Source organism: Phaenicophaeus curvirostris, chromosome 4, assembly GCF_032191515.1.
Source record: "Phaenicophaeus curvirostris isolate KB17595 chromosome 4, BPBGC_Pcur_1.0, whole genome shotgun sequence".
NCBI lineage: Eukaryota > Metazoa > Chordata > Aves > Cuculiformes > Cuculidae > Phaenicophaeus > Phaenicophaeus curvirostris.
In genome coordinates this window covers 17,020,768-17,046,007 of record NC_091395.1, presented here as the reverse complement: position 1 = coordinate 17,046,007, position 25,240 = coordinate 17,020,768, and the positions used below count along the sequence as shown (strand labels likewise).

Here is a 25,240-nt window from a genome sequence, read left to right as displayed (position 1 = left end):
CATAACAAACCAAGCAATATGCAATATATTTTATATTTTATACGCATTATTTTTTTTACACAGTATATTTTAGACGCAATGTAGGTCTTGCAGGAGTTGGAAGGAAGGACACCCAATCTGGACTATGATTAAAACCTTCCAAGTCCTCGTAAATAAACCTGGTACCTGCTATTAGGTACCTCTAATAGCAGGTTTTTGATATGCTCCTTTTATAATCTGTTGGCTGTTCCTGTTGTAATGTCTGGGAACCATAAACAAACATGTTGATCCCAGGTTTCAAAAAGCATGTTTTTGAACTCCACCAGCTCCAAGCAGAATGTGGTGCTCTTTACTGCCATCACACTGCAAGGAGTATCTAGTTCCTGTCACTTTCAGAGTTCTCTTACCATGTTAAATGTTGTGGAAGTCTTGGGCCTCCAAATCAGATTTGTTCCAAAGGGCACTTGCATGTTGATACCTCAAAGTCTGCAACTAAGAGGTGCAGGCAAAACTTTTCCTGTTTCATGTGCTTGAAATTCTTTATTGGAGTGTTTGCACAAAGGTGCTTTGAGTGCAAGATTAAATTCTTGGTGCATTATGAATGCTAGATTCAAACTTACCCACTAGTTTAGTAACAACACGAGTGAGTTGCAGTGTGCCTCTCGGAAATATCCTTTCTCTTAGTATTTGGCCTTTAGAGGAAATAATATTCCCAACTTTCCAGTGGAGAGTTAGGATACAATAGATTTGGCAGGTGGCTTCCTAGATTCTGGAGCATGTTGTCTTACTGAAGTTGTCTTTCCAGTGCTGACTTGTCGACACCCTCAAGATGCAATGCAGTATTTTAACATTATTCTTAAGGGAAGTCAAGTTCTTCTACGTTAGTCTTCCTCACTATAGATATAGCGCTAGGAGCAAGCTGCTACTCTATAACCCACATCACAGAGGAACACAAAGCTTCTGTTGCAATAAAGCCCATTGTGCCTTTGTTCTGATACTTAATGCAAATCCAATTAGTAGCTTTAGCCACCATTAACCTGCTGATGAATAACATCCTTGAAAATCAAATTAATATAGTCGAAGTTTACATTAAAACTGAAGTATGATACAAAGCTAACAGTGTCCCCTGAATCACCTGTATCTCCGGATGTAGCAGTGGAACACGAGACTGATACAAAGCGAAACGTCAGAAAGAATTTCTTTAAGCTGTAGTAGTGGTTTTTGTGTTTAGCTGTAACTTAGTAAGTTCGTGTACTTGTAGAGGGAAAAATCTTGAAGGGAAAAACACAGGCAAAAGAGCACAAAAACTTACTGAAAAGTAATATGAACAATTAAATACAGACTATTGATAACTAGAAACATTCTTATGGCACAATGGAACATGTGAAGAGTTTTTTAATTTTTTTCTTTTTCCAAATACACTAGGCACCTGATTTTTCCTGATACTGGCCTTTGAGGGAAAGGGGTTGGGAGTGTGGGGTGTGTAGAAAATAACATATTGGTTATTCTAGAAATGAAACCAAAACCAACCAAACCAGCAAAGACTTTTCAGTTATTTGGGCTTTTTGGAAAAGAACTCTTATTATTTTCAACTAAAGCATTCTGTACCTTGAATACTATGTTCAGCTTTGGGTCCCTCACAACAACAAAGACATTGAGGTGCTGGAGTGCATCCAGAGAAGGGCAACAAAGCTGGTGAAGGGGCTGGGCACAAGTCTTATGTGGAGCAGCAGAGTGAACTGGGGCTGTTTAGTCTGGAGAAAAGGAGACTCAGTGAGGTGGGTGTCCGTTTCTTCTCCTGAGTAGCAAGTGAGAGGACAAGAAGAAATGGCCTTAAGTTGCACCAAGGGAAGTTTAGATTGGAAAAATTTAGATTAGGAAAAATTTCTTCACCTAAAAGTTTGACAGGCTGCCCAGGGAAGTGGTTGACTTGCCATCCCTGGAGGTATTTAAAAGACTCATAGATGTGGTGCTTAGGGATATGATTTAGTGGTGGACTCAGCCATGTTAGGTTTATGGTTGGACTCGATGACCTTAAAGGTCTTTTCCAACCTAAATAATTCTATGGTAACAGGGATTTCTATTCTGCTCTCCTTAGGTAATGACAAGCAGCTGCAAAGGTCGACAAGGATGGAGGTGTACAGCTAGTTTAACCCATTGCCCCTCATTGTCACATGTTTTCTTTTCCCAATTCCAATGCTTGTAAGGGCACAGGGCTGCTTTCAGTAGATAACCTCCTGCCTGGTAAAATAGCAACTTTGTTGCCATAGAAAGTTGGTGATTGCCTGGGTTTTTTTGGTCTGTTATTCCTCAAGAGTCGTATGCTTTTTACCTGGCAGCCTTTCTTTCACATGTAAGCCTTTACATAGCTGGGTCCTCATCTGTCATGGTGATTTTGTGATGCTTTTTGAGGGTCCTGATGTATTTTCATAGCAAGTTTAATATGGGGTCGATACATTTAATTGCAACTGATGTTTGGGGAGGACTAAGGTGGCTAACTTTAATTTCTTCTACTGTGTATTCTCTTTAGTTAGATAGTTGGCTTATTCCATGTTTCTTGCTATGTGTTTTATTAAGCGTGAAAATTTCTGGAATTCCCACTGTTGCCAATACATTTTAATCTCTAGTTAGTAAAGGAAGTGGGATTTATTTTCATTTGTAACTGCTTGCTTTTTATTCTCTTGTTTTAAATAGATGGAAAAATTGGTGGATTCGTGGAATTCTCACTCTAGCTATGATTTCTGGGTTTTTTCTGATAATATACCTGGGATCATTTATGCTGATGCTTCTGGTAAGTTTGTTTAAGTACATTCTGCCATGCAGGAGTTACTTGATCTCTTCATTCATTGTGCCTAAACAGCTGGGAGCAAATTGCACAGACACTTCAGAGCATTTTCTTCTTTTATTTGTGTAAATGAAAATACTTTTGAAAAACACTGAACAAATTCAAAGCTGAGCCTTGTGGATTAGGGGCTTCTTATATACTGTAATTACTGGGGTTTTTTTTAAGTAGGAATGAAAGTAGCTCTAAAAAGTTGAACCATTATTGCTTTGAAGTTTACTAAACTGCCATCCATTTCTTTGTCCAGTTCCCATCACCTACTGTTTCTTTCTTTGAGGTTTGTTTTTAAACAACAACATGATATAGAATCATAGTATCACCAGGTTGGAAAAGACCCACCGGATCATCGAGTCCAACCATTCCTAGCAAACACTAAACCATGCCCCTCAGCACCTCATCCACCCATGCCTTAAACACCTCCAGGGAAGGTGAATCAACCATCTCCCTGGGCAGCCTGTTCCAGTGCCCAACGACCCTTTCCAAGAAAATTTCTTTCCTGATGTCCAGCCTGAACCTCCCCTGGCAAAACTTGAGGCCATTGCCTCTTGTCCTGTCCCCTGTCACTTGGGAGAAGAGGCCAGCACCCTCCTCTCCACAACTTCCTTTTAGGTAGTTGTAGAGAGCAATGAGGTCTCCCCTCAGCCTCCTCTTCTCCAGGCTAAACAACCCCAGCTCTCTCAGCCGCTCCTCATAAGGCCTGTTCTCCAGCCCCCTCACCAGCTTCGTTGCTTTTCTCTGGACTCGCTCCAGAGCCTCAACATCCTTCTTGTGGTGAGGGGCCCAGAAGTGATCACAGGATTCAAGGAGCGGTCTCACCAGTGCTGAGTACAGAGGGAGAATAACTTCCCTGGACCTGCTGGTCATGCTGTTTCTGATACAAGCCAATATGAAATAATAATAAAAATAATAATAAAAATAACAATAGCAATAATAATAATTACGCAGTCAGCCTTTCCTCTTGCTTTCCATCATTTTTATAGCTGGTATTTTTTTATGCTGATTTTGGCTAGGATAGAGTTAATTTTCTTCATAGTAGCTTGTACGTTTTGGATTTGTGCTGCAAATCTTGTTGATAATACAGGGATCTTTTCTTTACTACTGAGCAGTCCTTAGATGCAGTCACATCCTTTTCTGCTCCTCTCAGCACCCCAGTAGTGAGCGGGCTGGGAGTGCACAAGAGATAGATTGGGAGGGGTCACAGCTGGGACAGCTGACCCCAGCTGACCAAAGGGATATTCCATATCATATGATGTCATGCTTAAGCTGGGGAAAAATGGAGGGGAGGGTGTTTTAAGTTATGATATTTGTCTTCCCAAGTAAACATTATGCTGATAGAGCCCTGCTTTCCTGGAGATGGCTGAACGTCTGCCTGCCAATGGGAAGTTGTGAAGGAATTCCTTGTTTTGCTTTGCTTGCATGTGTGGCTTTTGTTTAGGTTATTAAACTGTCTTTCTCTCAACCCACAACTTTCGTTACTTTTACTCTTCTGAATCTTTCCCCTCCATCCCACTACAGGGCAGTGAGTGAGTGGCTGTGTGGTACTTAGTTGCCATCTGGGGTTAAACCATGACATTATGGTTTCACTATCTTTCCCTGTCATAGCAGGTAACAGTTTCCTAAAACACTGAAATTGCTGGTTTTGTGTAACTACTTTAATTTTTTTTTATTCTAAGTTTATTAAACTGTCAAAATGTACTTTTACTTTTTTTGCATGGCCTCCTATGAAACATATTTTGGATTGTATTCATAGAATCATTTAGGTTGGAAAAGACCTTTAAGAGAGTCAAGTCCAACCGTAAACCTAATGCTGCCAAGTCCACCACTAAACTGTGTCCCTAAGCACCACATCCATGTGTCTTGTAAATACCTTCGGAGATGGCTATTCTGCCAGTTCCCTGGGCAGTCCGTGCCAGTGCCTGACAAACCTTTCAAGTGAAGAAATTTTCCTTATGTCTAGACTGAACCTCCCCTGGTGCAACTTGAGGATGTTTCTTCATGTCCTATCATTTGTTACTTGGGAGAAGACACCAACACCCACCTCTCTGCAACCTTCTTTCAGGCAGTGGTAGACAGCAATGAGGTCTCCCCTTGGTCTCCTTTTCTTCATACTAATCAGCCCCACTTCCCTCAGCTGCTCCTCATGGGACTTGAACTTCAGACCCTTCACCAGGGTCAACCTTTGTTGCCTTTCTCTGGACGTACTCCAGCACTTCAGTGTCTTTCTTGGAGTGAGGATCCCAAAACTAAACACAAGATTCAAGGTGCAGCCTCATCAGCACCGAGTGCAGGGACACAATCACCTCCCTAGTCCTTCAGGTCACACTATTTCTGATACAAGCCAGGATGCTGTTGGCCTTCTTGGCCACCTGGGCCACTGCTGGCTTGTGTTCAGCAGGTTGTCAACCAACAGCCCGGGTCCTTTTCTACCAGGCAGCTTTCCAGCCATTCATACCCAGACCTGTATTGGTGCATAGGGTCGCTGTGTCCCAAGTGCAGAATCTCACACTTGGCCCTGTTGAACCCCATACAGTTGATCTTGGCCCATTGATCCAGCCTGTCTGGATCCCAGCCTTCTTTCTCTCAAGCAGATCAGCACTCCTGCCCAACTTGGTGTCATCTGCAAACTTACTGAGGGTGCACTCAGTTCTCTCATCCTGATCATGGGTAAAGACATTAAACAACTGGTACCAACACTGAGCCCTGGTGACACCACTTGTGACCAGGCACCAACTGGATTTAACTCCATCCACCACAACTCTTTGGGCCCAGCCATCCAGGCAGTTTTTTAACCAGTGAAGAGTGCACCCATCCAAGCCATGAGCAGCCAGTTTCTCCAGGAGAATGCTGTGGGAAACAGCATCAACGGCTTTGGTAAAGTTCAATTAAAGAACATCCAAAGCCTTGTCCACTAAGTGGGTCACAGTGTCATAGGAGCAGATCAGGTTAGTCAGGCACGACCTGCCTTTCCTAAACCCATGCTGACCTGGCCTGATCATGTGTTTGTCTTGTACGTGCTGTGTGATGGCACTCAAGAAAATCTGCTTCATAACCTTCCCTGGCACCGAGGACAGACTGACAGGCTCATAGTTCCCCAGATCCTTTTTCTGGCCCTCTTTATAGACGGGTGTCACATTTCCTAATCTCTAGTCGGGTGGGACCTGCCTTGTTAGCCAGGACTGTTGACAGATGATTGAAAGTGCCTTGGTGAGCGCTTCCTCCAGCTCCCTCAGTTCCTATCTGACTCCATCAGCTTGTGTATGTCTAAGTGATGTAGTGGGTTGCTAGTCATTTCCCCTTGGATTATGGGGGCTTCATTCTGCTTCCCATCCCCGTCTTTGAGCTTGGGGGCTAGGTACTGTGCGAACACCTGGTCTGACTATTAAAGACCAAGGGAAAGAAAGTATTAAGTACCTCAACCTTTTCCTAATCCTTTATCGCTGTTTCTCACACACAACCAGTAAAGGATGGAGATTCTCCTTAGCCCTTCTTTTGCTGCTAATATATTTGTAGACACATTTTTTTTATGGTCCTTTACTGCAATAGTCAGATTCAGTTCTAGTTGGACTTTGACCCTTCTAATGCTCTCCCTGCACAACCTCGCAACATCTTTGTAGTCCTGAGTTCTCTGCCCCTGCTTCCAAAGGTCATAAACTCCCTTTTTTTTCCCCGATATTGTTTTGAGCAACTGGAATGTTGTTTTACCAGTGTTACGGTCTGCATTGCAGTCTCTATGCCTGAATTAGGCTGGTGTATATTTCCTGTTTTCAGATGAGTGACATAACAAAGTAGTAATTAATCATTTCATCGGTGGAGGATTTCAATTTTTGTGTGTGAAGAAACAACAGAAGACCCCCTTTAAATTGTAGGTTATTGTGAAGACATATTTTTTTCTCAGTTCTTCCTTTAGTAGTCTGTTGTACTTGAGAGAGATGCTAACAAACAAAAGGGAATTAATTAATTTGCAGCATGATTCAGTATATTCATGGTATTCTCTGAGACTGCAATTATGGACATAGCTATCAGGAGCTTTTCATCATCAAAAAGTAATTAAATTTAGCATGGAATTGGAGTAGAGTTCTTCCTCTATTGTACCCTAAAGCAAAAACTGTCTTCTAATGTAATAAACTATTCATAAAGTTGACAAATGAGACTACGTAAAAGGAAGATTGGACGGAGACCCTAGATTTGTTCATTAATTATTTCATTTTACTAGAATCAAATAGCTTACATTATAACGAGAGTTGTCGTGCTAAAACCAAATCTTAACACTGAGACTGAAAATCTCTGGAGACTTGTAGGGAGAGTAAATTCTATGAAATTTGGAGGACAAGACTTGAAGCTGCTCTAAAAAGTTGGGAGGCATGTTTTATTTTTGCCTGCTATTGAGGTAATAGGCACAAGCCTCCATGCCTTTGAACCCCAGTGCTCTTTTTCACTGTAAGGTGCAATTCTTTAATTTTGCATATAGCGTTTTGGTTTTATAAAGTAGGCCAAGCTAAAGAAAGAGCGCAGGATAGGGGAGCTTCAAAATTAACTCACTGAGGTGATGTAAGGCAGTTTTAAACTGTGTTCACACATTGAGCAAGATGAAATTTATTTATGAATGCAGGCGGTAAGAAAATACTGCAAAGCTGAGCGTGCTGACACACACAGCGTGAGTAGATTCTTAGTTCTGCCTCTGTGCGGGATTACTGACCTGTGTTTGGCAATTCTTGATATCTGGGCAGGGCGATCTGCGTGCTGACTGTGAATCAGACAAAAGAGGCTCCTTTGGAGCCCACAGATTGACAGGACATACTACCTGACTTGAATGGTCAGGCGCTGCAGTAGTGAGATCAGCAAAATAAAATTAAGGCCGTGGAGGTGGTGTGACATTCAGACCTGGGTTAGGCAAGCTTTGCTTCTAATCATCAATGCTAAGTGCCCTTAATGAGATGCTTGCAAGTGGAAGATGAATGTGCAGGTTGTGTTGCACAGCTAGTTTTTTTCCATTGGGCCTAGAAGTTATTTCTTAAACTAAATTTAAAGGTAAAATTTAGCTAAAGGAAATAGAAGAGTCTTCTTTACAGGAGGTATTTTTGACCTGCTTCTGCCAAACTGTTTTAATGTAGAAAAGTCAGGAGTTTTCCCTTGTTTCATGAGTATGTCCTTGCAGTTGGTCCACTGATTTTTTTCCTCAGAATGCGTAGAGATTTTGAGAATTTCAGGGTGGGGATGGGAAGTGAAGCTTTAGTTTTCCTTGGACTTACTTTGACACTGTGTGTTTTCTGTATGGGATTTTAATTCAGAATAATTTCTCCCCTTAATGCAGGTTGCAGTGCTACTTACTGCCTTTAAGAAACAACTAGAGCATGTTTACATAGGTTTTTGTTTCTCTTTTTTTAGGTCTTAAGCATCCAAGTGAAGTGTTACCATGAAATCATTACTATAGGTTACAGAGTCTACCACTCCTATGATTTACCATGGTTTAGATCCCTCAGTTGGTGAGTAGCAACCAAGAACATCAGTGACTAGGGATGGGAAACATAAAGGCTGAGTAACTGAACTTTTATGAAAAGCTGTGACAGAATTGCTTGCAATACTGACTGTTTTGACTGAAAAGGATTTATTTGAAGGTCCTTCAAAAAGAGATGGCTGAAGATTTCACCTCAGCTGAACCTTGTGTGCGGACATAATCCCACCAAATTGTTTTCCAAAAGTTGTAGTAATACCTGCCCTTACTAGTTAGTTGATGGATTTAACCCTGTAAGATTATTGCTGAGTCAAGAAAGCTAAAAGGCAAAGTGTGTGGTCTAGTGGAACAGGAGATGTAGCAGTAACTCTTTAAGCCGAGAATCTTCAGACCAGGTGGCAGAAGTATAGTTACATTCAGATACACAAGCCCAATGTCAGATTTGCTGTCCTAGAACATCAGAGGATTCATTATGCAAGTACATAATTTCCTATTTGTAAGGCAAAAATTGCAAACTACCCTTATTAGGACACAAGAAAAGGATATGCAGAATTTCTTGTGTCAATATGGATTGAGAGTAGCCTGGAAAAGAAGCACTTGGGGTTGCTGGTGGATGAGAAGCTCAACATGAGCTGGCAGTGTGTCCTTGCAGCCCAGAAAGCCAACTGTATCCTGGGCTGCATCAAAAGAAGCGTGGCCAGCAGGTTGAGGGAGGGGATTCTGCTCCTCTACTCCGCTCTCATGACACCTAACCTGGAGTCCTGCATTCCTCAGCACAGGAAGGACAGGATGTGAGGTCAAAGGAGGGACATGAAGATGATCAGAGGGCTCAAGCACCTCCCATACAAGGACGATCTGAGAGAGATGGGCTTGTTTAGCCTAGAGAAGAGAAGTCTCTGGAGAGACCTTATAGCAGCCTTCCAGTAGTGAAAGGAGGCTTACAGGAAAGCTGGGGAGGGGCTCTGTCAGAGAGTGCAGGGATAGGACAAATGGTAATGGTTTTAAGCTGGAAGAGGGGAGATTTAGATTGGATATTAGGAAGACATTTTTTACTGTGAGGATGGTGAGACACATTAGATATTACAAAGAAATTCTTCATGATGAGGGAGGTGAGGCATTGGAATAGGTTGTCCAGAGAAGTCATAGAAGCCCCCATACCTGGGGGTGTTCAAGGCCAGGTTGGATGGGGCTTTAAGTAACCTGATCCAGTGGAAGGTACCCCTGCCCATTGCATGGGGGTTGGAATGAGATGATCTTTAAGGTCCCTCCTGATCCATACTACTCTATGATTCTATTAATATCAATGAAAGCAGATACTTGTTATGTACTTTTACAATATCTGAAAATGACTTGCATAGGTGCGGAGTGTTCAAAACTGTAGTTAAGGGTGGCATGAATTTTGCAACTGTGTCCTGCAAAATGTGTTTGTTTTTCTAGTGTGGTTCCATTATAAGTAGTAAATTACAAAAGTTGGTTTGTCAGAGGGGACACTGACGCAAAAGTATAAGACTGGATTTATACTTAAATTTTATTTTTGTGTCTTTTACTTCTATGTCTATAGGTATATCTTTTCTACCTTTCTGATTTTCCTTTTGTGTGGTGGGTTTGCTTGTCTGTTTTTAAGAATGACACTTAATCTTTTATTATTTTGTTAAGATAACTGCTAGCTGTTATGTTTTAGGTACTTTTTGCTGTGTGTGAACTACTTCTTCTATGGAGAGACTGTAGCCGATTACTTTGCTACATTTGTTCAGAGAAGAGAACAACTTCAATTCCTAATTCGTTACCACAGGTTTATATCTTTTGCACTCTATTTAATAGGTAAGTGCAGGAAATTGCAAAAAATGAAAGAACTTTGTGGTGCATTTGTTTCTGTGCTTGTTTCCTTAAGAAAATAAAAATTGCTCCTCAGCTTTATGTACTTTCAATTTCTTTTTCCTTTCAATGTTTGAGAAAATCAGGCATTTGCAGTTCCATTTTTCCTGTGAAAACATGAATATAATTTTTGAATTCACTGAGAAGAAGAAAGCGGCCAAAACAAAGCAGATGATCTTGAGAAAGTTGAGCTAATAGCGCTCAAGAGAAGTTGGCATGAATTAATTTTGATCGCTGAAGAACTGGGGCTTAGTACCTGAGTACATGGATGCTATTTTGGCAGCCTGTGGAGGTGACTTGGATGTGTGATTGTTGTGTTGGGCTGATGCTTTATTATGCAAGTGTTCTTCTAGGTCTATAGCAATAAGATTGACCAATATGTTTTAAACTGATTATTCAAAATGCCTGAGGCTTTATTCTGTCTGCAGGGTACTCAGGTGCTTACCTCATTAATAGATTTTCCTCCCTATCCAAAGACAGACATTTTAAAAGCCACTTCTCTACGAAGAAGAGACATAAGCTGGCAGTCTTGTGGGGTATCGCTTTGTGAACATGTAAATTTAGTCCACAGTGTTTTCAGCAATGTAGTTAATATTATGTTAGCCTAAAATTAAATCAACTGAAGAATCAAATTGGCATAAGGGACGGGAGCCAGCTGTGCTACAAATACTTGTAGAATATATTAAGGAACCTGGTCTTTGTGATGGACTGTCAGTCTGTGTACTGTTGGGTTTTTTTAAAACCAGATAAGAATTCTACTCGATCCTTAGACTGCAAACTGGAAACCAGCTTTGAAAGACTTGACCTTTTTCAGCTGGCTTTGGCTTGAGGAAACAAACATAACTAATGCCTCATGACCACTGAAGAGTGGTAAGGGGAAGAGATGAGACAAGCTAGTCATGGGCAAAAGCAGGAGGCAGAGCACAGCAGAGCCCCTTGGCGGCTGTGACATTGGGATTGTGGGGTCACTGAGAGGCTATCCCAGGGTGAGGGGTGTTTTGAAGACCTGTGACCCTTGCTGACACAAGGAGCTGCCCTGGGGAGAAGAGGTGCTCTGTTTGCCACCCAAAATGTTTCTTTCAGTGAGCTAAATTCTCCAATGCCTGCACTGCAGGCATTGTGTTGCATGCAGCTGCATGCATGTCTGCAGGAATGGGGCAAGCTGGTCTTTTTCTTTCAATTATTTATGTTAATTATTGAAAACCAGCTTGTTGGCCAGGTTTTGAGTGTTGTTTAAAGGAGATGGTCTCCTCCCCTGAAAACTGATGTCTGCTATGGGACCTCAAAAATAATGAAATGGATGATCAGTGCTGATGTTAACTAAATCTTGTGCTCTAATTAGAATAATTCTATTTGTACAATTAACTGAACAGAAGTAAATACTCCTGGCAGCAGAGGGATTAAAAGCTGCTTCAAGGGCAATTGCTGGTATATTACAGTTCAGTGTTATTAAATATAAGATGGTACAAACTACACTTGCTTTGTTTTCCAGGCTTCTGCATGTTTGTTTTGAGTTTAGTGAAGAAACATTATCGTCTGCAGTTTTACATGGTGTGTATTACCCACTTTACTGTGATCACTCACATTTTGCATGTCACTAGAAATAGTCATGTCCCTATGTTCATAAAATAGCTTGAAGAGGGTTGTGGAAAATGTCCTTAAACCAACACTAACATGAAATCCAGTGGTATTGGACTGTTTGGTATCTGTTCATTTTGCAGCTTATTACTATATCGTGACATGTGGCCTTTTCAGTCAATACAAGCCATCATTGGTGAGGCCTTGTGCATATACAACATGGTACATCTCCTGTAGTGACAGGCTGATGTGAAAGAGATTCCTGGATAAAGGATGTGCATCTGCGTCCCAGGTCTGAAGCCAAATAGTTCAGCATAGTGTGGGAAGTGGTTCTTGTGACTCAAGCATTACTTTGCAGAGGCCCCACTGAAGTACTGTGAAAGGAACTTGGTCTTAACTCCTGTATGGAAGATTTATTCTGTGACACTTAACATCGGTTCTGATCTGCTCTGCTGTGACTCAATAGGTTATCGCTGTGTTAAAATAAACCAATGTTCTCATCTCTTGTAATTGTCCACCTAATAAACAGCATAGTTGCTAGTCAAGGGCATGAACCATTTCCTTATATGTATTTTATAGGTCGAAAACTAATTTTGTAACATCACAAGTGAAAAAAAAACAAACGACCAAAAGCAAAACAGAAAAACACACCCAAACTCCCCAAACGCTACTGACACCCCCCTCCCTTCTATATACAATGATTTGAAGCAGCAGTGAAACAGTAATGCAGTACAGCTTGTGTCTTTGAAGAACTTGAGTAGTCAGGGCATTGCACAACCTTCAAGATTTCCTAAAGCTCCAGGAATGTCATTAACCCCTCTATTTCTACAGTCCTTTAGTTAGCATTTTACTGTTCAGGATCCCTAATTCTAGACTAGAACTTAGCTGAGCCCTGTATAAGCATGCAAAAATATCTTTTACTCAAAAAAAAATTACCCTGTTTGTGGGAGAACTTGCCTGACCAGGAGCTGCAGCTTTTTTAGGAGAGGTGGTCTTGATCTTCTAATCTGCAAAAAAAAAAAATTCCTCGTGTTTGTATTAGCACAAAGTAAACATGTAAGTTTTTTATGATTTTTTTCCCCCATTCTGGAAAGAAGGCAGAAAAAATACAGTCAGTCTCATGGCTTGGTGCCTGCTCAGAAAACGTGGAGGTGCAGCTGCCTAAGAGTTGCAGTAAAACAGAGGAAAGCTACGCATCCACTGTGTGGCAACATAGTGTTTGAACAGACAAGGAGAGTAGCCATTTGGGTTTAGGTAGTGCTTCAATACGACTGTACAATACTAAGAATTTTGCTGCAAAGAGTAATTAACCAACAGGTGTTATTTTCAGAAACCTTTATTTAGTTCTTGCACACACACGCCCTCTTTCAGCCTTCTTAAGTTGTCTTAGCTGGAAGTAGATACTGGCTGCCATAGGAACACACATGTGATAAGAGAATTAAAGTAGTAGGGCATTAAGTGTTAAATCGCCCAGAGATTTAGAGTGCTTAAATTTGCTGTTTCATGGAAAAACAGTAGTTCTTCTTATAAAAGCTTTTAGAAAATAAAATCTACTGTAGAATCTTGACTTGTAAAGTGTTTGAAAACCATTTTATTGTACACTGGTCCTACAAATAAACACCAAGCACATACAATAATAGTGAGGAAAATGACTATTTAGATGACCATGTGCATAAAAATTAACATTTTGGTTTTGCTAACCTGAGAATTTTCATGTTTCATAAGAGGACTGGTATTCTGTTGTGAGAGATGTTCACATCTGTGTAACATGACTCTTCCATGAGTAGTAGTTCATTACCATTTTATTGTTACAGTTCTAACATATCTGTTATATGTATATACAGAATATCACATTGCTTACATTTCTTTGCTGCTTTCATGCTGAAGGTGTATGTCTTATTAAATCAGATGTTAAACTGCACATTAAAAAATTCTGGGTGGAGGTAAGTGATGGGGAAATGTGTTAAAGTTTCAGTACTTGCTTCAGAAAGCCAACTAACTTGTGATATACTGTATGCACGCATCTCCTGCATTATCACTAGAACTGGTCTTTCCTGTGAGCTCCTAAGTAGCTCCTCTAGCTGACATGCCGGTATTTATCGAGGTGTATGGATTGGTGTTTTCACTAACTGTTGTGTTGTTGCATTGTTAACAGTTCGCATGGACTCATGTCACTTTGCTGATCACTGTAACTCAGTCTCATCTTGTCATCCAAAATCTCTTTGAAGGCATGATCTGGTAAGGGGACAGTAATAAACTGATTTGTAACTCTGTTGCACGGAAAGGTTGGTTCTTTTACATAGATCTGGTTAGGGAATAGTCGTGGGAGCAGTTAAAACAGCACAAATTAAAGGAGCATTAATGTCTGGTTGGAAGGAGAGTCAGAGGAACTGGGAGTGATGAGGTAAAGGATACAGGAAAGGAAGCAGAAACCTCTTTAACTAGATTGGTAGCCACAAATATGATAATTTGGAACAACCATTGCATATACTTGCAAGGAATAGGATTGCTTGCATGCTTGGTGAAATAGTTTCCATAGGATTTTGCTGAATGGATGAATAGCCAGCAATTCTTTTTTAGTTACTTGGGTGCTTCAGGTTGCTCTGAGCTGTTGAAGTTGGACTGTTTAAATTTGGTATCACCAATCTGGCCACCTTCCTTTCCCCCTTCCCTGCTGCCTCCTGGTTCTGATAAATTCAGATTACTTAAAATGAAGCGTTTATATCTTGGATATAGTTGGGTCATCTTAATGCCCCATTTCCAGCAATATGTTAAGTTCTGATGATGCAGTTAAACTTGATTACTTAAAACTTCTTATTAAAGAAAAGGTGTGTTTTTCCATCCTGCATTTCTTTAGGGACAGAGTAAATTATGAGTTGAGAAGGAAGGAAGAAGCACATGGAAGATAATTTATGTTCTTCCAAGGACAATATTGCATGTTCTCCTTTTTCTTTTCCTGATATATGTACAGCTGGGGAGATGATTGCAGAAAAGACGTGCTCATAGTTAGAAAGAAAGCCCAAATCCTTTGACAAAGTCTATATAAACAAATTCTTTTCATAGTAATCATGTTCATGTGCCAAAACATGAACCTAGTTGCCTTGCTAGCTTACTGTTTCTCATTTCCACTGGTGCTAGGCAATATAGCTTATTAATAAATTCCTGCTTTGAAAAGGGAAAAACCAGAGAGTTTAATAGCTTGAGTAATGAATTTAGATGCTGTCGACATGCAAAGAACACTTAGAAAGGTAACACAGGCTGCTCCAGGCTGACAAGACAAAAAAGAGGAAAACTTTTTTACATTTTTTTTTTAAATTTAAGTATCATTAAACTCTACAAGAGATTTGCTTGCTTTGATGTTACCAATAACATTAATGTGTTTATATCTGTTGGTTTCTTCTTTACTGTGGTATCAGTCTTCAAGCCTTATAGGAAAAAGCCAGCCTGTTCACGTTTCAAGCTCATGCACCGAAATAATATTTTAACTTGAACTAACATGGATGTGTAATGGTCTTGATTGGCTTAAGACTAAAACCAGTATAGCTAAATATGTTGCTCATGGGGGAACGAGGTGAACATGTTATGAAACATAATTCCTTCCAAATACTACAGAAAAATTTCACAGAAACAGCTTTCCTTTTTCTCCATTAAACTTTTAATGTCTTTCTCTAGGTTTCTGGTTCCAATCTCAAGTGTTATTTGCAATGACATTACTGCTTACATTTTTGGATTCTTCTTTGGCAGAACTCCATTAATTAAGGTATGTACTTAGGCAGTTCCTCACTAACAAACTTCTGCATTTTGTAGCATTTTTTATACTTGTTCAAAAACATATTCATGGAAAAAATGTTTTCTGCTGTATTGCATGGTACATATTTTTGTTTAAAAAATTCAAGACTCTGACTGTTCTGTTTCTGAAGGTTTGTAAGTGGAAACTGGGATTACTGTGGATATAATATTTGCATTACATTATAATGCAGTTTGAGCCTATTGCATCATCACAGAATTGTGTAGATTGGAAAAGACTTGTAAGATCATCAAGTCCAACCATTAACCCAACACTGCCAGGCCCACCATTTAACCATGTCCCTAAGCACCACATCCACATGTCTTTTAAATACCTTTCGAGGTAGTGACTCCACCGCTTCCCTGGGCAGCTTGTTCCTGAGCTTGACAACCCTTCCCTTGAAGGAGTTTTCCCCCAATATCCAGCCTAAACCTCCTGTGACACAGCTTGAGACCGTTTCCTCTTGTCCCATAGCTTGTCACTTGGGAGAAGAACCTGACCCCTGACTAACTTCAGGCTCCTTTCAGGAGGCTGTGGAGAGTGATAAGGTCTCCACTCCGCCTCCTTTTCTCCAGACTTAACAGCCCCAGTTCCCTCACCACTACCCATAATCCCTGTGCTCCAGGCCTTGTGGTCCAAATCCTCAGGTTTCTATTTACTGCATGTTTACGTACAGAAACTGTAATTTGAAATAAGCTGCTGCATCATATATACCTATTCCTCATCTGGTCTTGTTGACGTAGCACTGAAAAGGGCTCAAGTAGTAACCTTCCTATTCTGGTAGAATATGGAAGACTCCACAGAAAGCCATGAATTTATTTTCATGATGTTGCAGTGTTAACTTTTGGGTATTTAGTTGGTTCTGATATTAAGGTGCTCCTAAATTGAAAATATGATAGAATTTGGTGAGGAAAACACCTTGCTAGGTCAGTCTCTTTAGGCCTGCAGTTATTTGCTCTATCAGTTTGCCAGCTTCTTTGTAGGAACCTAGTGTCTCCTGAGGACCATCCCCAGCAGTAGCTGTCTAACACCCAGGCTGCTGTTGCTTATCTGAATGTGCACTTTCTAGCGGAGGCTTCCATCAGGGCCATAACATGCTCACACAAGTTTCCAAGTCTCGTGCTTGATGGACCTCAGCTCTTCAATCAGGGTCAGCTATGCCAGAGGCAGGCAGCAGCCTTCAGACAGCAGCAGCAGATGGGAAGGGAGCAATCTGTTCCCTCAAGCTGCCCAATGGCACTTGCCCTCTTTGCCTGGGACAGATTCTAGCCATACTCCTCTATTTATCATGTTCAGTGGCTGCAGCTGCTGATGTTCAGCATATCCCACATACATTTGAAAAAAACCAAGTAGGAGCTTAATTTTCACAAACAACATCCAGAAATAGAGTTTAAAAAAAGCTCAGTGATGCAACTGATGAGGCTAACACTATCTCTTTTGTGCTTAGCTGTCTCCCAAGAAGACCTGGGAAGGGTTCATTGGAGGCTTCTTTTCCACAGTTGTATTTGGATTTATTGTGAGTAACCACAGGATTTCCCTTGTATACATTCAGTCTTGAACTTCCTGGTTTTACTTGAAATAAAATTACTGACAAATTGGTTGTCTCAAACTGCTGAAAACTTAAGAGTTAGGGGTTTTTTTTGGGCTAGAGAATTCTGCCAATTCATTACTAGCTGGAAAGGCTAGGCAAGGCTTGCATCTTTCCTAAGTAGGTTATGTTGACTATTTTTGCCATTACTGTTACTGTATCTGGAATTGTTTTATTTATTAGTTGCATCCCTATTTTGAAATTGAAGCTTATTGATAGCATTATTTATGCTTTGTAAAGTAATACTTCTGTATTACATACTTCATAATGACATTTCTCCTGAGAAGTAGTTTACGTTGATGATATGCATAGAAGAAAATAACAGCATACAGTAACTGTTTTGATAAGTAATTTATCACCAAGGTCAGCAGAACTCATAACTGTCAAACTTGGTAGAAATGGTAGTTCACACTTCAGTGGAAAGATGGGCTGCAAAGAAATGATGAGTGGCTAATGTTTTGGATTTTATAATTCCAAAACATCCAGTAGATATGAATCTGAGAGGTATGAAAAGGAAAACAAGTTTGGAAATCATCACTAAGCACATTGAACATCCACATTTGTCTGCCTTGTTGAGGCATTCGACAACTTAAATAGGCCAATTTTACTCCATTCTGTGTCTCTGTTATTGAAAAGATTTTCATTATCCTCAGCTTGCAGTAACAAAGACATCCATTACAGTATGATTTTTGACTGTAACAACAAATGGCAATTTCGGGAGTCTCTGTTTTGCTTTTCAGTTTTCCTATTTTTTGGCTCAACATCAGTATTTCGTCTGCCCTGAGGAATATAACAGTGAAACCAACAGATTTGTGACAGAGTGCGAACCTTCAGAGCTGTTTCAGATGAAGAAGTACTCTCTGCCACCATTGCTTCAGGCTGTGTTGGGATGGGTAAGGGAAAAACCAAGGCTTTAGTTAAAATTGAAATGGTACTTCCCAGCTTGAAAGGTCTGGAAGCTGATAAGGCTTGAAGGGTGAGAACTGAATTGATACCATTGAGCCTTGTGTTGTCCCAACAAAATTGACTTAATAATTCCAACTCATAAACTTTTCTGTTTGAACAACTGGATAGTTTAGACTAGAAGAGGTGTCTTAACATAACTGCACAATGTAGCCAAAAATTAATTGGTTTTGGCTAGCTGTGACACAAATCAGAAACACAAGGTACAGGGTTTTTCACCTACAGGTGGTGTTTATCAGGATTGCTAGGTGAGGTGTACTCTACTCTCAGGGTTGAGGCCACAGAGCTTTCTCTCAAGGGCTGGAGCTTGTACCATTGCCTTGAAAGTGCTCAAACCTGAGTTAAAAACAAAATGAAACAGAACCAAAAAAGCCTAATCAGAAAAAACCAACAAACCCAAAACACCCCAACCGAAAAAACCCATGTCAGGAAGGAAAACAGGTACCTGTTGTCAAGGGAGTCTCTGTTATCTGTAAGAACTTGCATGGATCAAAACAAATTTCAAGCGTGTGGACAGACTGAGGGGAACATTGTCTATTTAAACAAAAGCCAAAAAGTATTGATGGGGTAAACCTTCTGTCTTCTATTATTGCCATATGTAGACAAAGGTGACTGTGGTGAACTAGAGCAAAATTCATGTATGTCTTGTGGGAGCACTTGAGAGATATGACAGTGAATTGAGTGAAGGTGACATGTTTGTGGAGAACATTGGGCCACCTCGTAGAACAACATGAGGAATTTGTGGAAAGCTGCATTGTTGAAAGGAAATGGAGCAGGAAAAGAAGAATGAGGAAAGACTAGAGAGCCTCATCGTATGTTACGGAATTAGCAGTTATGTTCCTTATGGTCAACTAAAAGGATTGGCTGAAACCCACATAATTTGTTAAAGTTAACTGTTTTAGCAACCTTGAATACTTCATCCTGTTCACACAACCAAACCTTTCAGCAGCTTTCTACAGTGTCTACTTTTACTTTCTTCACAGTATTAGGACACTGTTAGAAAAACTGGAGCTTGTGGAAATCTGCTCTATAACAGCCCCATTTTAAAATATTTAAGCTTAAAATGCCTACAATCAAACATATTGAAATACAGTGCTTATTATTTTTTTGCAGGAAGCGGTGAATATGTACCCATTTCAGATGCACAGCATTGCACTGTCAACATTTGCCTCATTAATTGGGCCATTTGGAGGATTCTTCGCCAGTGGATTTAAAAGAGCTTTCAAAATCAAGGTGTGTAAAGACTCCTGTAAACCAGTTTTGTTTTGGTTTTCTTCTTGAATTAGATAAATTGGTGGGTTGGGCTTTTATTTATTTTTTTTAATCATTCATTATGGTACCTAGTGTTTCTACAAAGGTGTGATGATGTCTGGGCTGTTTTTTAGCAGCAGCAGCAGTACTTAGTTTTATTAGATATATGTATGCCTTATTCTTAAAACTTTGTATAATCAACGTGCTACTTTAGTGTAGGAAATAGAAGAATAATTTTGTTTCATATTTTGGCTGATAATTACTCTTCCAAGTCATGTTGCAGTAGTGGCTTAGACAAGCAAGATGTGAGGCATTATATGTGAAATGAAAGGCAATCTGTAGATGCCTTAGAAACACAAGCAGTGGCTTACTCTTCATGTTGTTGGCTGGCTGTGTTTTACTGATAGTATTTGTGTCGTACGCAGATGCTGATGTGTCAGATTCACCAAAGCATGAGATGTTTGGCTGCCTTTGCCAATACAGTGCTGCCTTGTAACAAGAGCGTGTGTTGGCAAACGATGTGACGTGCTAACCTCTGTTTATTGCAAGGTGTGCGCTGCTGCTTGTGGCAGTGTTGTCCCTGGCTGGGATTAAGTGGCAGCAGGAGTGTGGGAAGAGGGCAGCCCCAAATTTTCTCCCGACCTTCTTTATGTCTTGGTAGGACTGCTGTAATTCTTATCCTGTTGCTTGTTGTTGTTCTTGTTGTTGTTCCCTATGTCCACCGGTTTGGGCATGTGCTTTGCACAAAAGCATATAAACCTCTGTTTGTGCTGATCTCCCATACATATGCTTGTACTTACCCCTCTTTCTTATCCTGGACCGAGCAGCTTGTCCAGCACTTTGCTAGCTACAGCCTCGTGTGCTGTCGTACCTGTATACCCAGGTAGCAGAAGACCCTTTGTGTGAAGAAGGCCTTTTGGGGGAGTAAAAAGTGCTTCTGAAAAGCAGCACTTATTCCTGAAGTAGAACATTAAAAAGTAGATTTTTGTAATACTTCTAGGCTCCAAGATGGTGACTTTCAGGAAAACAAGGAGATTGGGAATTGTTACTGAAGCAGTGTAGGTTAAGTTAAACACTGCATGCCTACCCAGCGCAGGAGGGCTGGAGTGACACTGGCGCAGGACTGTTTTAACTTGCTGGCAGTTGCCTCACATAACTAAGGTCAGAGGTTTCACCCAGCAAGTACAGAAGTGAGTGGGGATGACAAAAAGGATATACGCAGGTAATTTGGTTGATAAAGCTGTTCTTCAGACAAGAACGGTGTATTGAGTAGTGTATTGAGCTTTGTTTGATTCAGAAATATTTTAAGTAGTGATAATCTTTCATTACAGGGGTTTTTGATTCTGTTAAATATATTTATATTATATCCACAACACATATTATGTGTTTTAACTGTGGTTACCAAGAACCTAGTGAAAAAAGCAGCAGATGTATGGGCAGTACAACTTGCAAAACCAGTGTTAGGCAGTGGAAAGAATCCTCAAGATACCGCTTCTCTTGTAGCAAATATGCATTTGCTGGTAACAAGGGCTTCAGCAGCAGCTACCTGTAGAGGATGAAGCAATAAAAGTGTGAAAGAGGAGAATTAGATTCTGCAGAGGCAAGAAACAACAGCCATTAGCTTAAGAAGCTTGCTGCAAAATTAAGTATGTATAGGCACGCAAGTGTACTCAGTGTTGGCAAACGTGTACCTGACGTACTATTGTCCTCTTGTGTGATACTGTGGACAAGTTGCTTCATCTCTTCTTTTTCTTCTGACCCCTTGACTCACCTTTGCAGTTAACAACTCCTTTAGCAAAGGTGGCTCTTGCTAACTTTTGGCTCAGTGCAGTGAAACTGTAGCTTAATTGCAGCCTTAATGTGCTGCTACCAAGTACCATTAGTGTGTTTCATCCAAACCACTGACCGTGATTTTTTTTTTCCTCCCCTCTCCCTGTCCTTTACACCCAAAAGGATTTTGCAGACACAATCCCTGGGCATGGTGGGATAATGGATCGCTTTGATTGTCAGTACTTGATGGCCACTTTTGTTCATGTCTATATCACCAGTTTCATAAGGTAAGGGCTTTTTACAATATGAACTACTTAAGCTTGCAACATAGCTTCATCCGAGTTATGTTCTTCGCTGTTGGCACAATGGAGGTGGAAAGTTTCTAAATCTGATTTACACAATGATTTTAAATACAGAACCATTAAGAAAACATATGTCACTGCCTAGGCTTTGTGTCAGGTTCGAGCTGTGCCTTAATGTTTCTGGGACTGCTGCTAAATTTAGCCTGTGTACCAGAAAGTTTTGTGCAGCAGCCTCTTACAAGTTTTACTAGGATTTACTGATTACAGGGAGGTATGAGGATGGGGTTTGGGGCAGGAGGGTTCCAGCAGCATCTGATTTCCCTTTGTGTTTCTTGAAGAGCCTGTAGGTTGTGAAACCACAATTCTTCCTTAAAGTTTCACTACTTCTCAATGCCTTGACTTGGGATTTTCTGTTTAAGATGAAAAACATTATGGTTAAACAGGGGAAACAACTTCCTAAAAGTACTGCTTATCTTCCCTGAACCTCACCAACTTTAAAGAAGAAAACACAAGACTGACGATTCTCTTACAGTCAGTTATTTTAGTTCCTGGGGTGGGGCAGGCAGGGGATCAAAGTGATACATGCCCTTAGTTTTGTAAATACATATGGCTAAATAATTATTAGATGTATAATCAGCAACAGATTCTTTGCCTTAAATATAAGCCATATTAGAAGGAGACTGTGAATAAGTGACTAGCTAGGAAAGCTCGGTTTAATTTGTGGTTTTCTTTGCTGGCTTTGTGTGGTGGTTTAATCACAGCCAGCAACTAAGCACTGCCCAGCTGCTCACGCACTCACTGCCGCACAGTGGGATGGGGGAGAGAATCAGGGGAGTTAAAAGTGAGAAAACTCTTGAGTTGAGATAAAGACAGTTTAATAAACAAAGCAAAAGCTGAACACACAAGCAGAGCAAAGCAAGGAATTCATTCACAACTTCCCATCAGCAGGCAGGTGCTCAGCCATCTCCAGGAAAGCAGGACTCTAGCATGCATAATGGTGACTTGGGAAGACAAATGTCAAACATCCCCCTTCCTCTTTCTTCCCCAGCTTTAGGTGCTGAGCATGACATATGATATGGAATGTCCCTTTGATCAGTTGGGGTCAGCTGTCCCAGCTGTGTCCCCTCCCAGTGCCTTGTGCACCCTTGGCCCACTGGTGGGGTGGGGTGAGGAGCAGAAAAGATCTTGACTCTCTGTAAGCTCTGCTTGGAAGGAAGGAAAACATCCCTGTATTTATCAACGCTGTTTCCAGCACAAACCCAACGTTTAGCCCCATACAAGCTACTGTAAAGAAAATGAATTCTACCCCAGCCAAAACCAGCGCATTTGGCCAACTTTCCATTTAGCCCAATGGTACGCCGTTTATCTGGTAGCATACTAAACTAAAAAAGATCTGTTGATGAAAAATGTTTATTACAGTCATTAAGGATGAATCAGTGCATCTTATTTGTTGTAAGCCTTCCTAATATCTCCATTTGTCAGCAAATACAATAGCTTTTTAGTTTCTGTTCAGATTGAGCTAAGGAGTATGCTTTGCCAGTAATGCTCACCCATGCATCTGGAGGAGATAGACCTGGAGATCTCCATAACTTGCTGTCCCCCACAATGGGAAGGCACTGTTTGTGCAGCAAGAGGAAAATGGAAAGATGTCAAAAAGTTTCTTTAAAGCTGCTGCTCACACACACAAAACTTTTTTTGTCATTGACAGGGGTCCAAATCCCAGCAAACTGCTGAAACAGCTGTTGGTACTTCAGCCTGAGCAACAATTAAACGTGTATAAAGCCCTGAAATCTCACCTCATTGAAAAAGGAATCCTGCAGCCATCTCTGAGAGGGTAGTTTGTCAAAACAGAGGACTACGAGAAACCTTCATTTACAAGAAACCTGTGGAAAAGTATTGCAAATGTGCACATAGATAGTAGCTGAAGGAAAAGTAGAGTAGTTTGTGGTCTGGAAGAGGTGAATGTTTCCTGAATGAATGTGGATGCTATGACTTCATATTAGGATGCAGAATTTTTTACTCCTAAAATAGTTAAAATGCTTGCAAAGTAACAGCACCTGTGCTATTCCAGTTCCTGAAGTAGATGGCAGCAGTCTTCCTTCACCACTCAACCCAACGGGCTTTGTATTTTAAAAAGAAAATAAAGTTCACCATTAGTTTTTAATTAGTTATTTAATATTGTATATCTTAGCAATACTTTTTTGGTCTCCAGTGGTTACTGAAGTGTAAACAGATGAGGCAGGTTGTCACCTTTATATAGTCCAGTGCTGAAATTATGGTTGTTCAGAAAATACTTGTTAGCCTGGTTAAAGAACTACTGATAGCCCGTTTTACTACCTGTATTTACTGAGTCACTATGAAGTTTAAACTTTGCTCTGTTTTTAATCAAACAGCTTTCTTATGAAACTATTTCATGCTTTCATGAGAAAAGTAGCTTTACTGAAGTGAAGCTGGGCTCTTTGGGCTGTGGAGCTGCTGTTTTTCTGGTTAATGTTATGAAGTCTGAAGAAGCATCTTGAATCCAAGAGCAGAGATTACCTGAGAAAATGGGATTCTCCAACCCTGTAAATAGCTTACAGAGAATCTGGAGTTTTAACCCTTGTTTTCCATGGTCTGTTGATGTCTGAAGACAGTAATTCAAGCCTTATTCCTTGTGCCTAGTAACTACCACATAGAATGGGGCTATTTCCTTCTTTTTAAAAGCGTTTTGAGGTCCTCAGTAAAAAGTGAAGTTTAAGTGTTGTTTTATTAATGCGTTAGTGAAGGCAGAAACTTTAATTTCATGAATGTGCACAGTGCAAGGCAGCTTGTATGGCTCTGGTGTGTGTTGGTATTTATTAAGAAGATCCTCAAGCAAGCTCAGGTAACCACCTAGGTGTCTGAGTGGAGAGTTTTTATAGAAAGCAGCTATTCCGTAGACTTAGTGGGACACATGAGGAAAGCTGATGCTCTATAATTCCCAATCCTAGCTGTTTTCTTTCTTCATTTTGTGACACGTCTTGATGCAGATAAAAATGTAAACTTCTTTTGAAATTGTAAAAATTACTCCTGTACAAATGGAAAGCACAAATGCCAATTTTGTTTTGCTATACTGTAACTGGTTACAATTTAATTTTCCCAGCTAATTGTAAATAAGTTTCTCCTGTGGTGAATGTACCAATGCCTCATATATATGTGTGTGTGCGTATATATATATACACACACACATATAAAATACTATAAGATGAATATGTATGTGTGTATATATATAAAACGTGAAATTGTTAAATGATTGGTGCTACCTGAGGATAAAACCATGGAGCAATTCATTAAGGTGGGTGAAGCTTTATCTGTAAAGGTCAGACTGCTTTTTGTTGAACACCATGCAGCTAAGACCACCATACACTACTCTGTTTTGCACATGGTAGCGTGTGTACGGCTTGTGTGTGGAAAAGCACCCCTGTAACATGGCTATGAAACAAAATCTAGGTCTAAAGTAGTTCCTGTTGATGTCAGGTATCCGACAGGATTAAATTAAATCTGACCTGGAGATTGCAGTACTGTGTTGAAGGAACGCTCCAAGAGATGAAAAAATGGGCAGCATAGCCAGAGGTTAAAAGGTAGCACAGCCAGGGAGTGGGACATGTGGCAAGATACTTTAAAAAGAAGGGAGGGGAAAAGGAAAAGGTGAACAAACTGTAGTATACTTGGAAAACCAACTTGTAGATGAGGCTTTGGTTATGTACAGGACTTTGGTAAATGCTTATGGAAAAAACACAGCCATACTGGAGCTGGTATTTCCTTATCCTGGCTATTTAAGAAAAAAAAATAAAATTTATATATAGAAGATATATATATATAGAAAGGTAATTGT

At 40.4% G+C, this 25,240-nt stretch overlaps 1 protein-coding gene across 1 annotated transcript in view; it reads left to right on the top strand.

Moving 5' to 3' along the window:
* Positions 1–24,963, top strand: part of CDS1 (CDP-diacylglycerol synthase 1) — a 34,111-nt gene extending 9,148 nt beyond the window's left edge. Inside the window, exons 3-13 of the mRNA XM_069855356.1 lie at positions 2,674–2,770; positions 8,207–8,304; positions 9,955–10,094; positions 11,641–11,699; positions 13,882–13,964; positions 15,399–15,486; positions 16,961–17,029; positions 17,842–17,994; positions 19,178–19,297; positions 21,269–21,372; positions 23,096–24,963. Coding sequence (XP_069711457.1) covers positions 2,674–2,770; positions 8,207–8,304; positions 9,955–10,094; positions 11,641–11,699; positions 13,882–13,964; positions 15,399–15,486; positions 16,961–17,029; positions 17,842–17,994; positions 19,178–19,297; positions 21,269–21,372; positions 23,096–23,225 — 1,141 coding nt within the window. The 3' untranslated portion in view covers positions 23,226–24,963. The remainder of the gene's footprint in view (positions 1–2,673; positions 2,771–8,206; positions 8,305–9,954; positions 10,095–11,640; positions 11,700–13,881; positions 13,965–15,398; positions 15,487–16,960; positions 17,030–17,841; positions 17,995–19,177; positions 19,298–21,268; positions 21,373–23,095) is intronic.
* Positions 24,964–25,240: the final 277 nt, after the last annotated feature.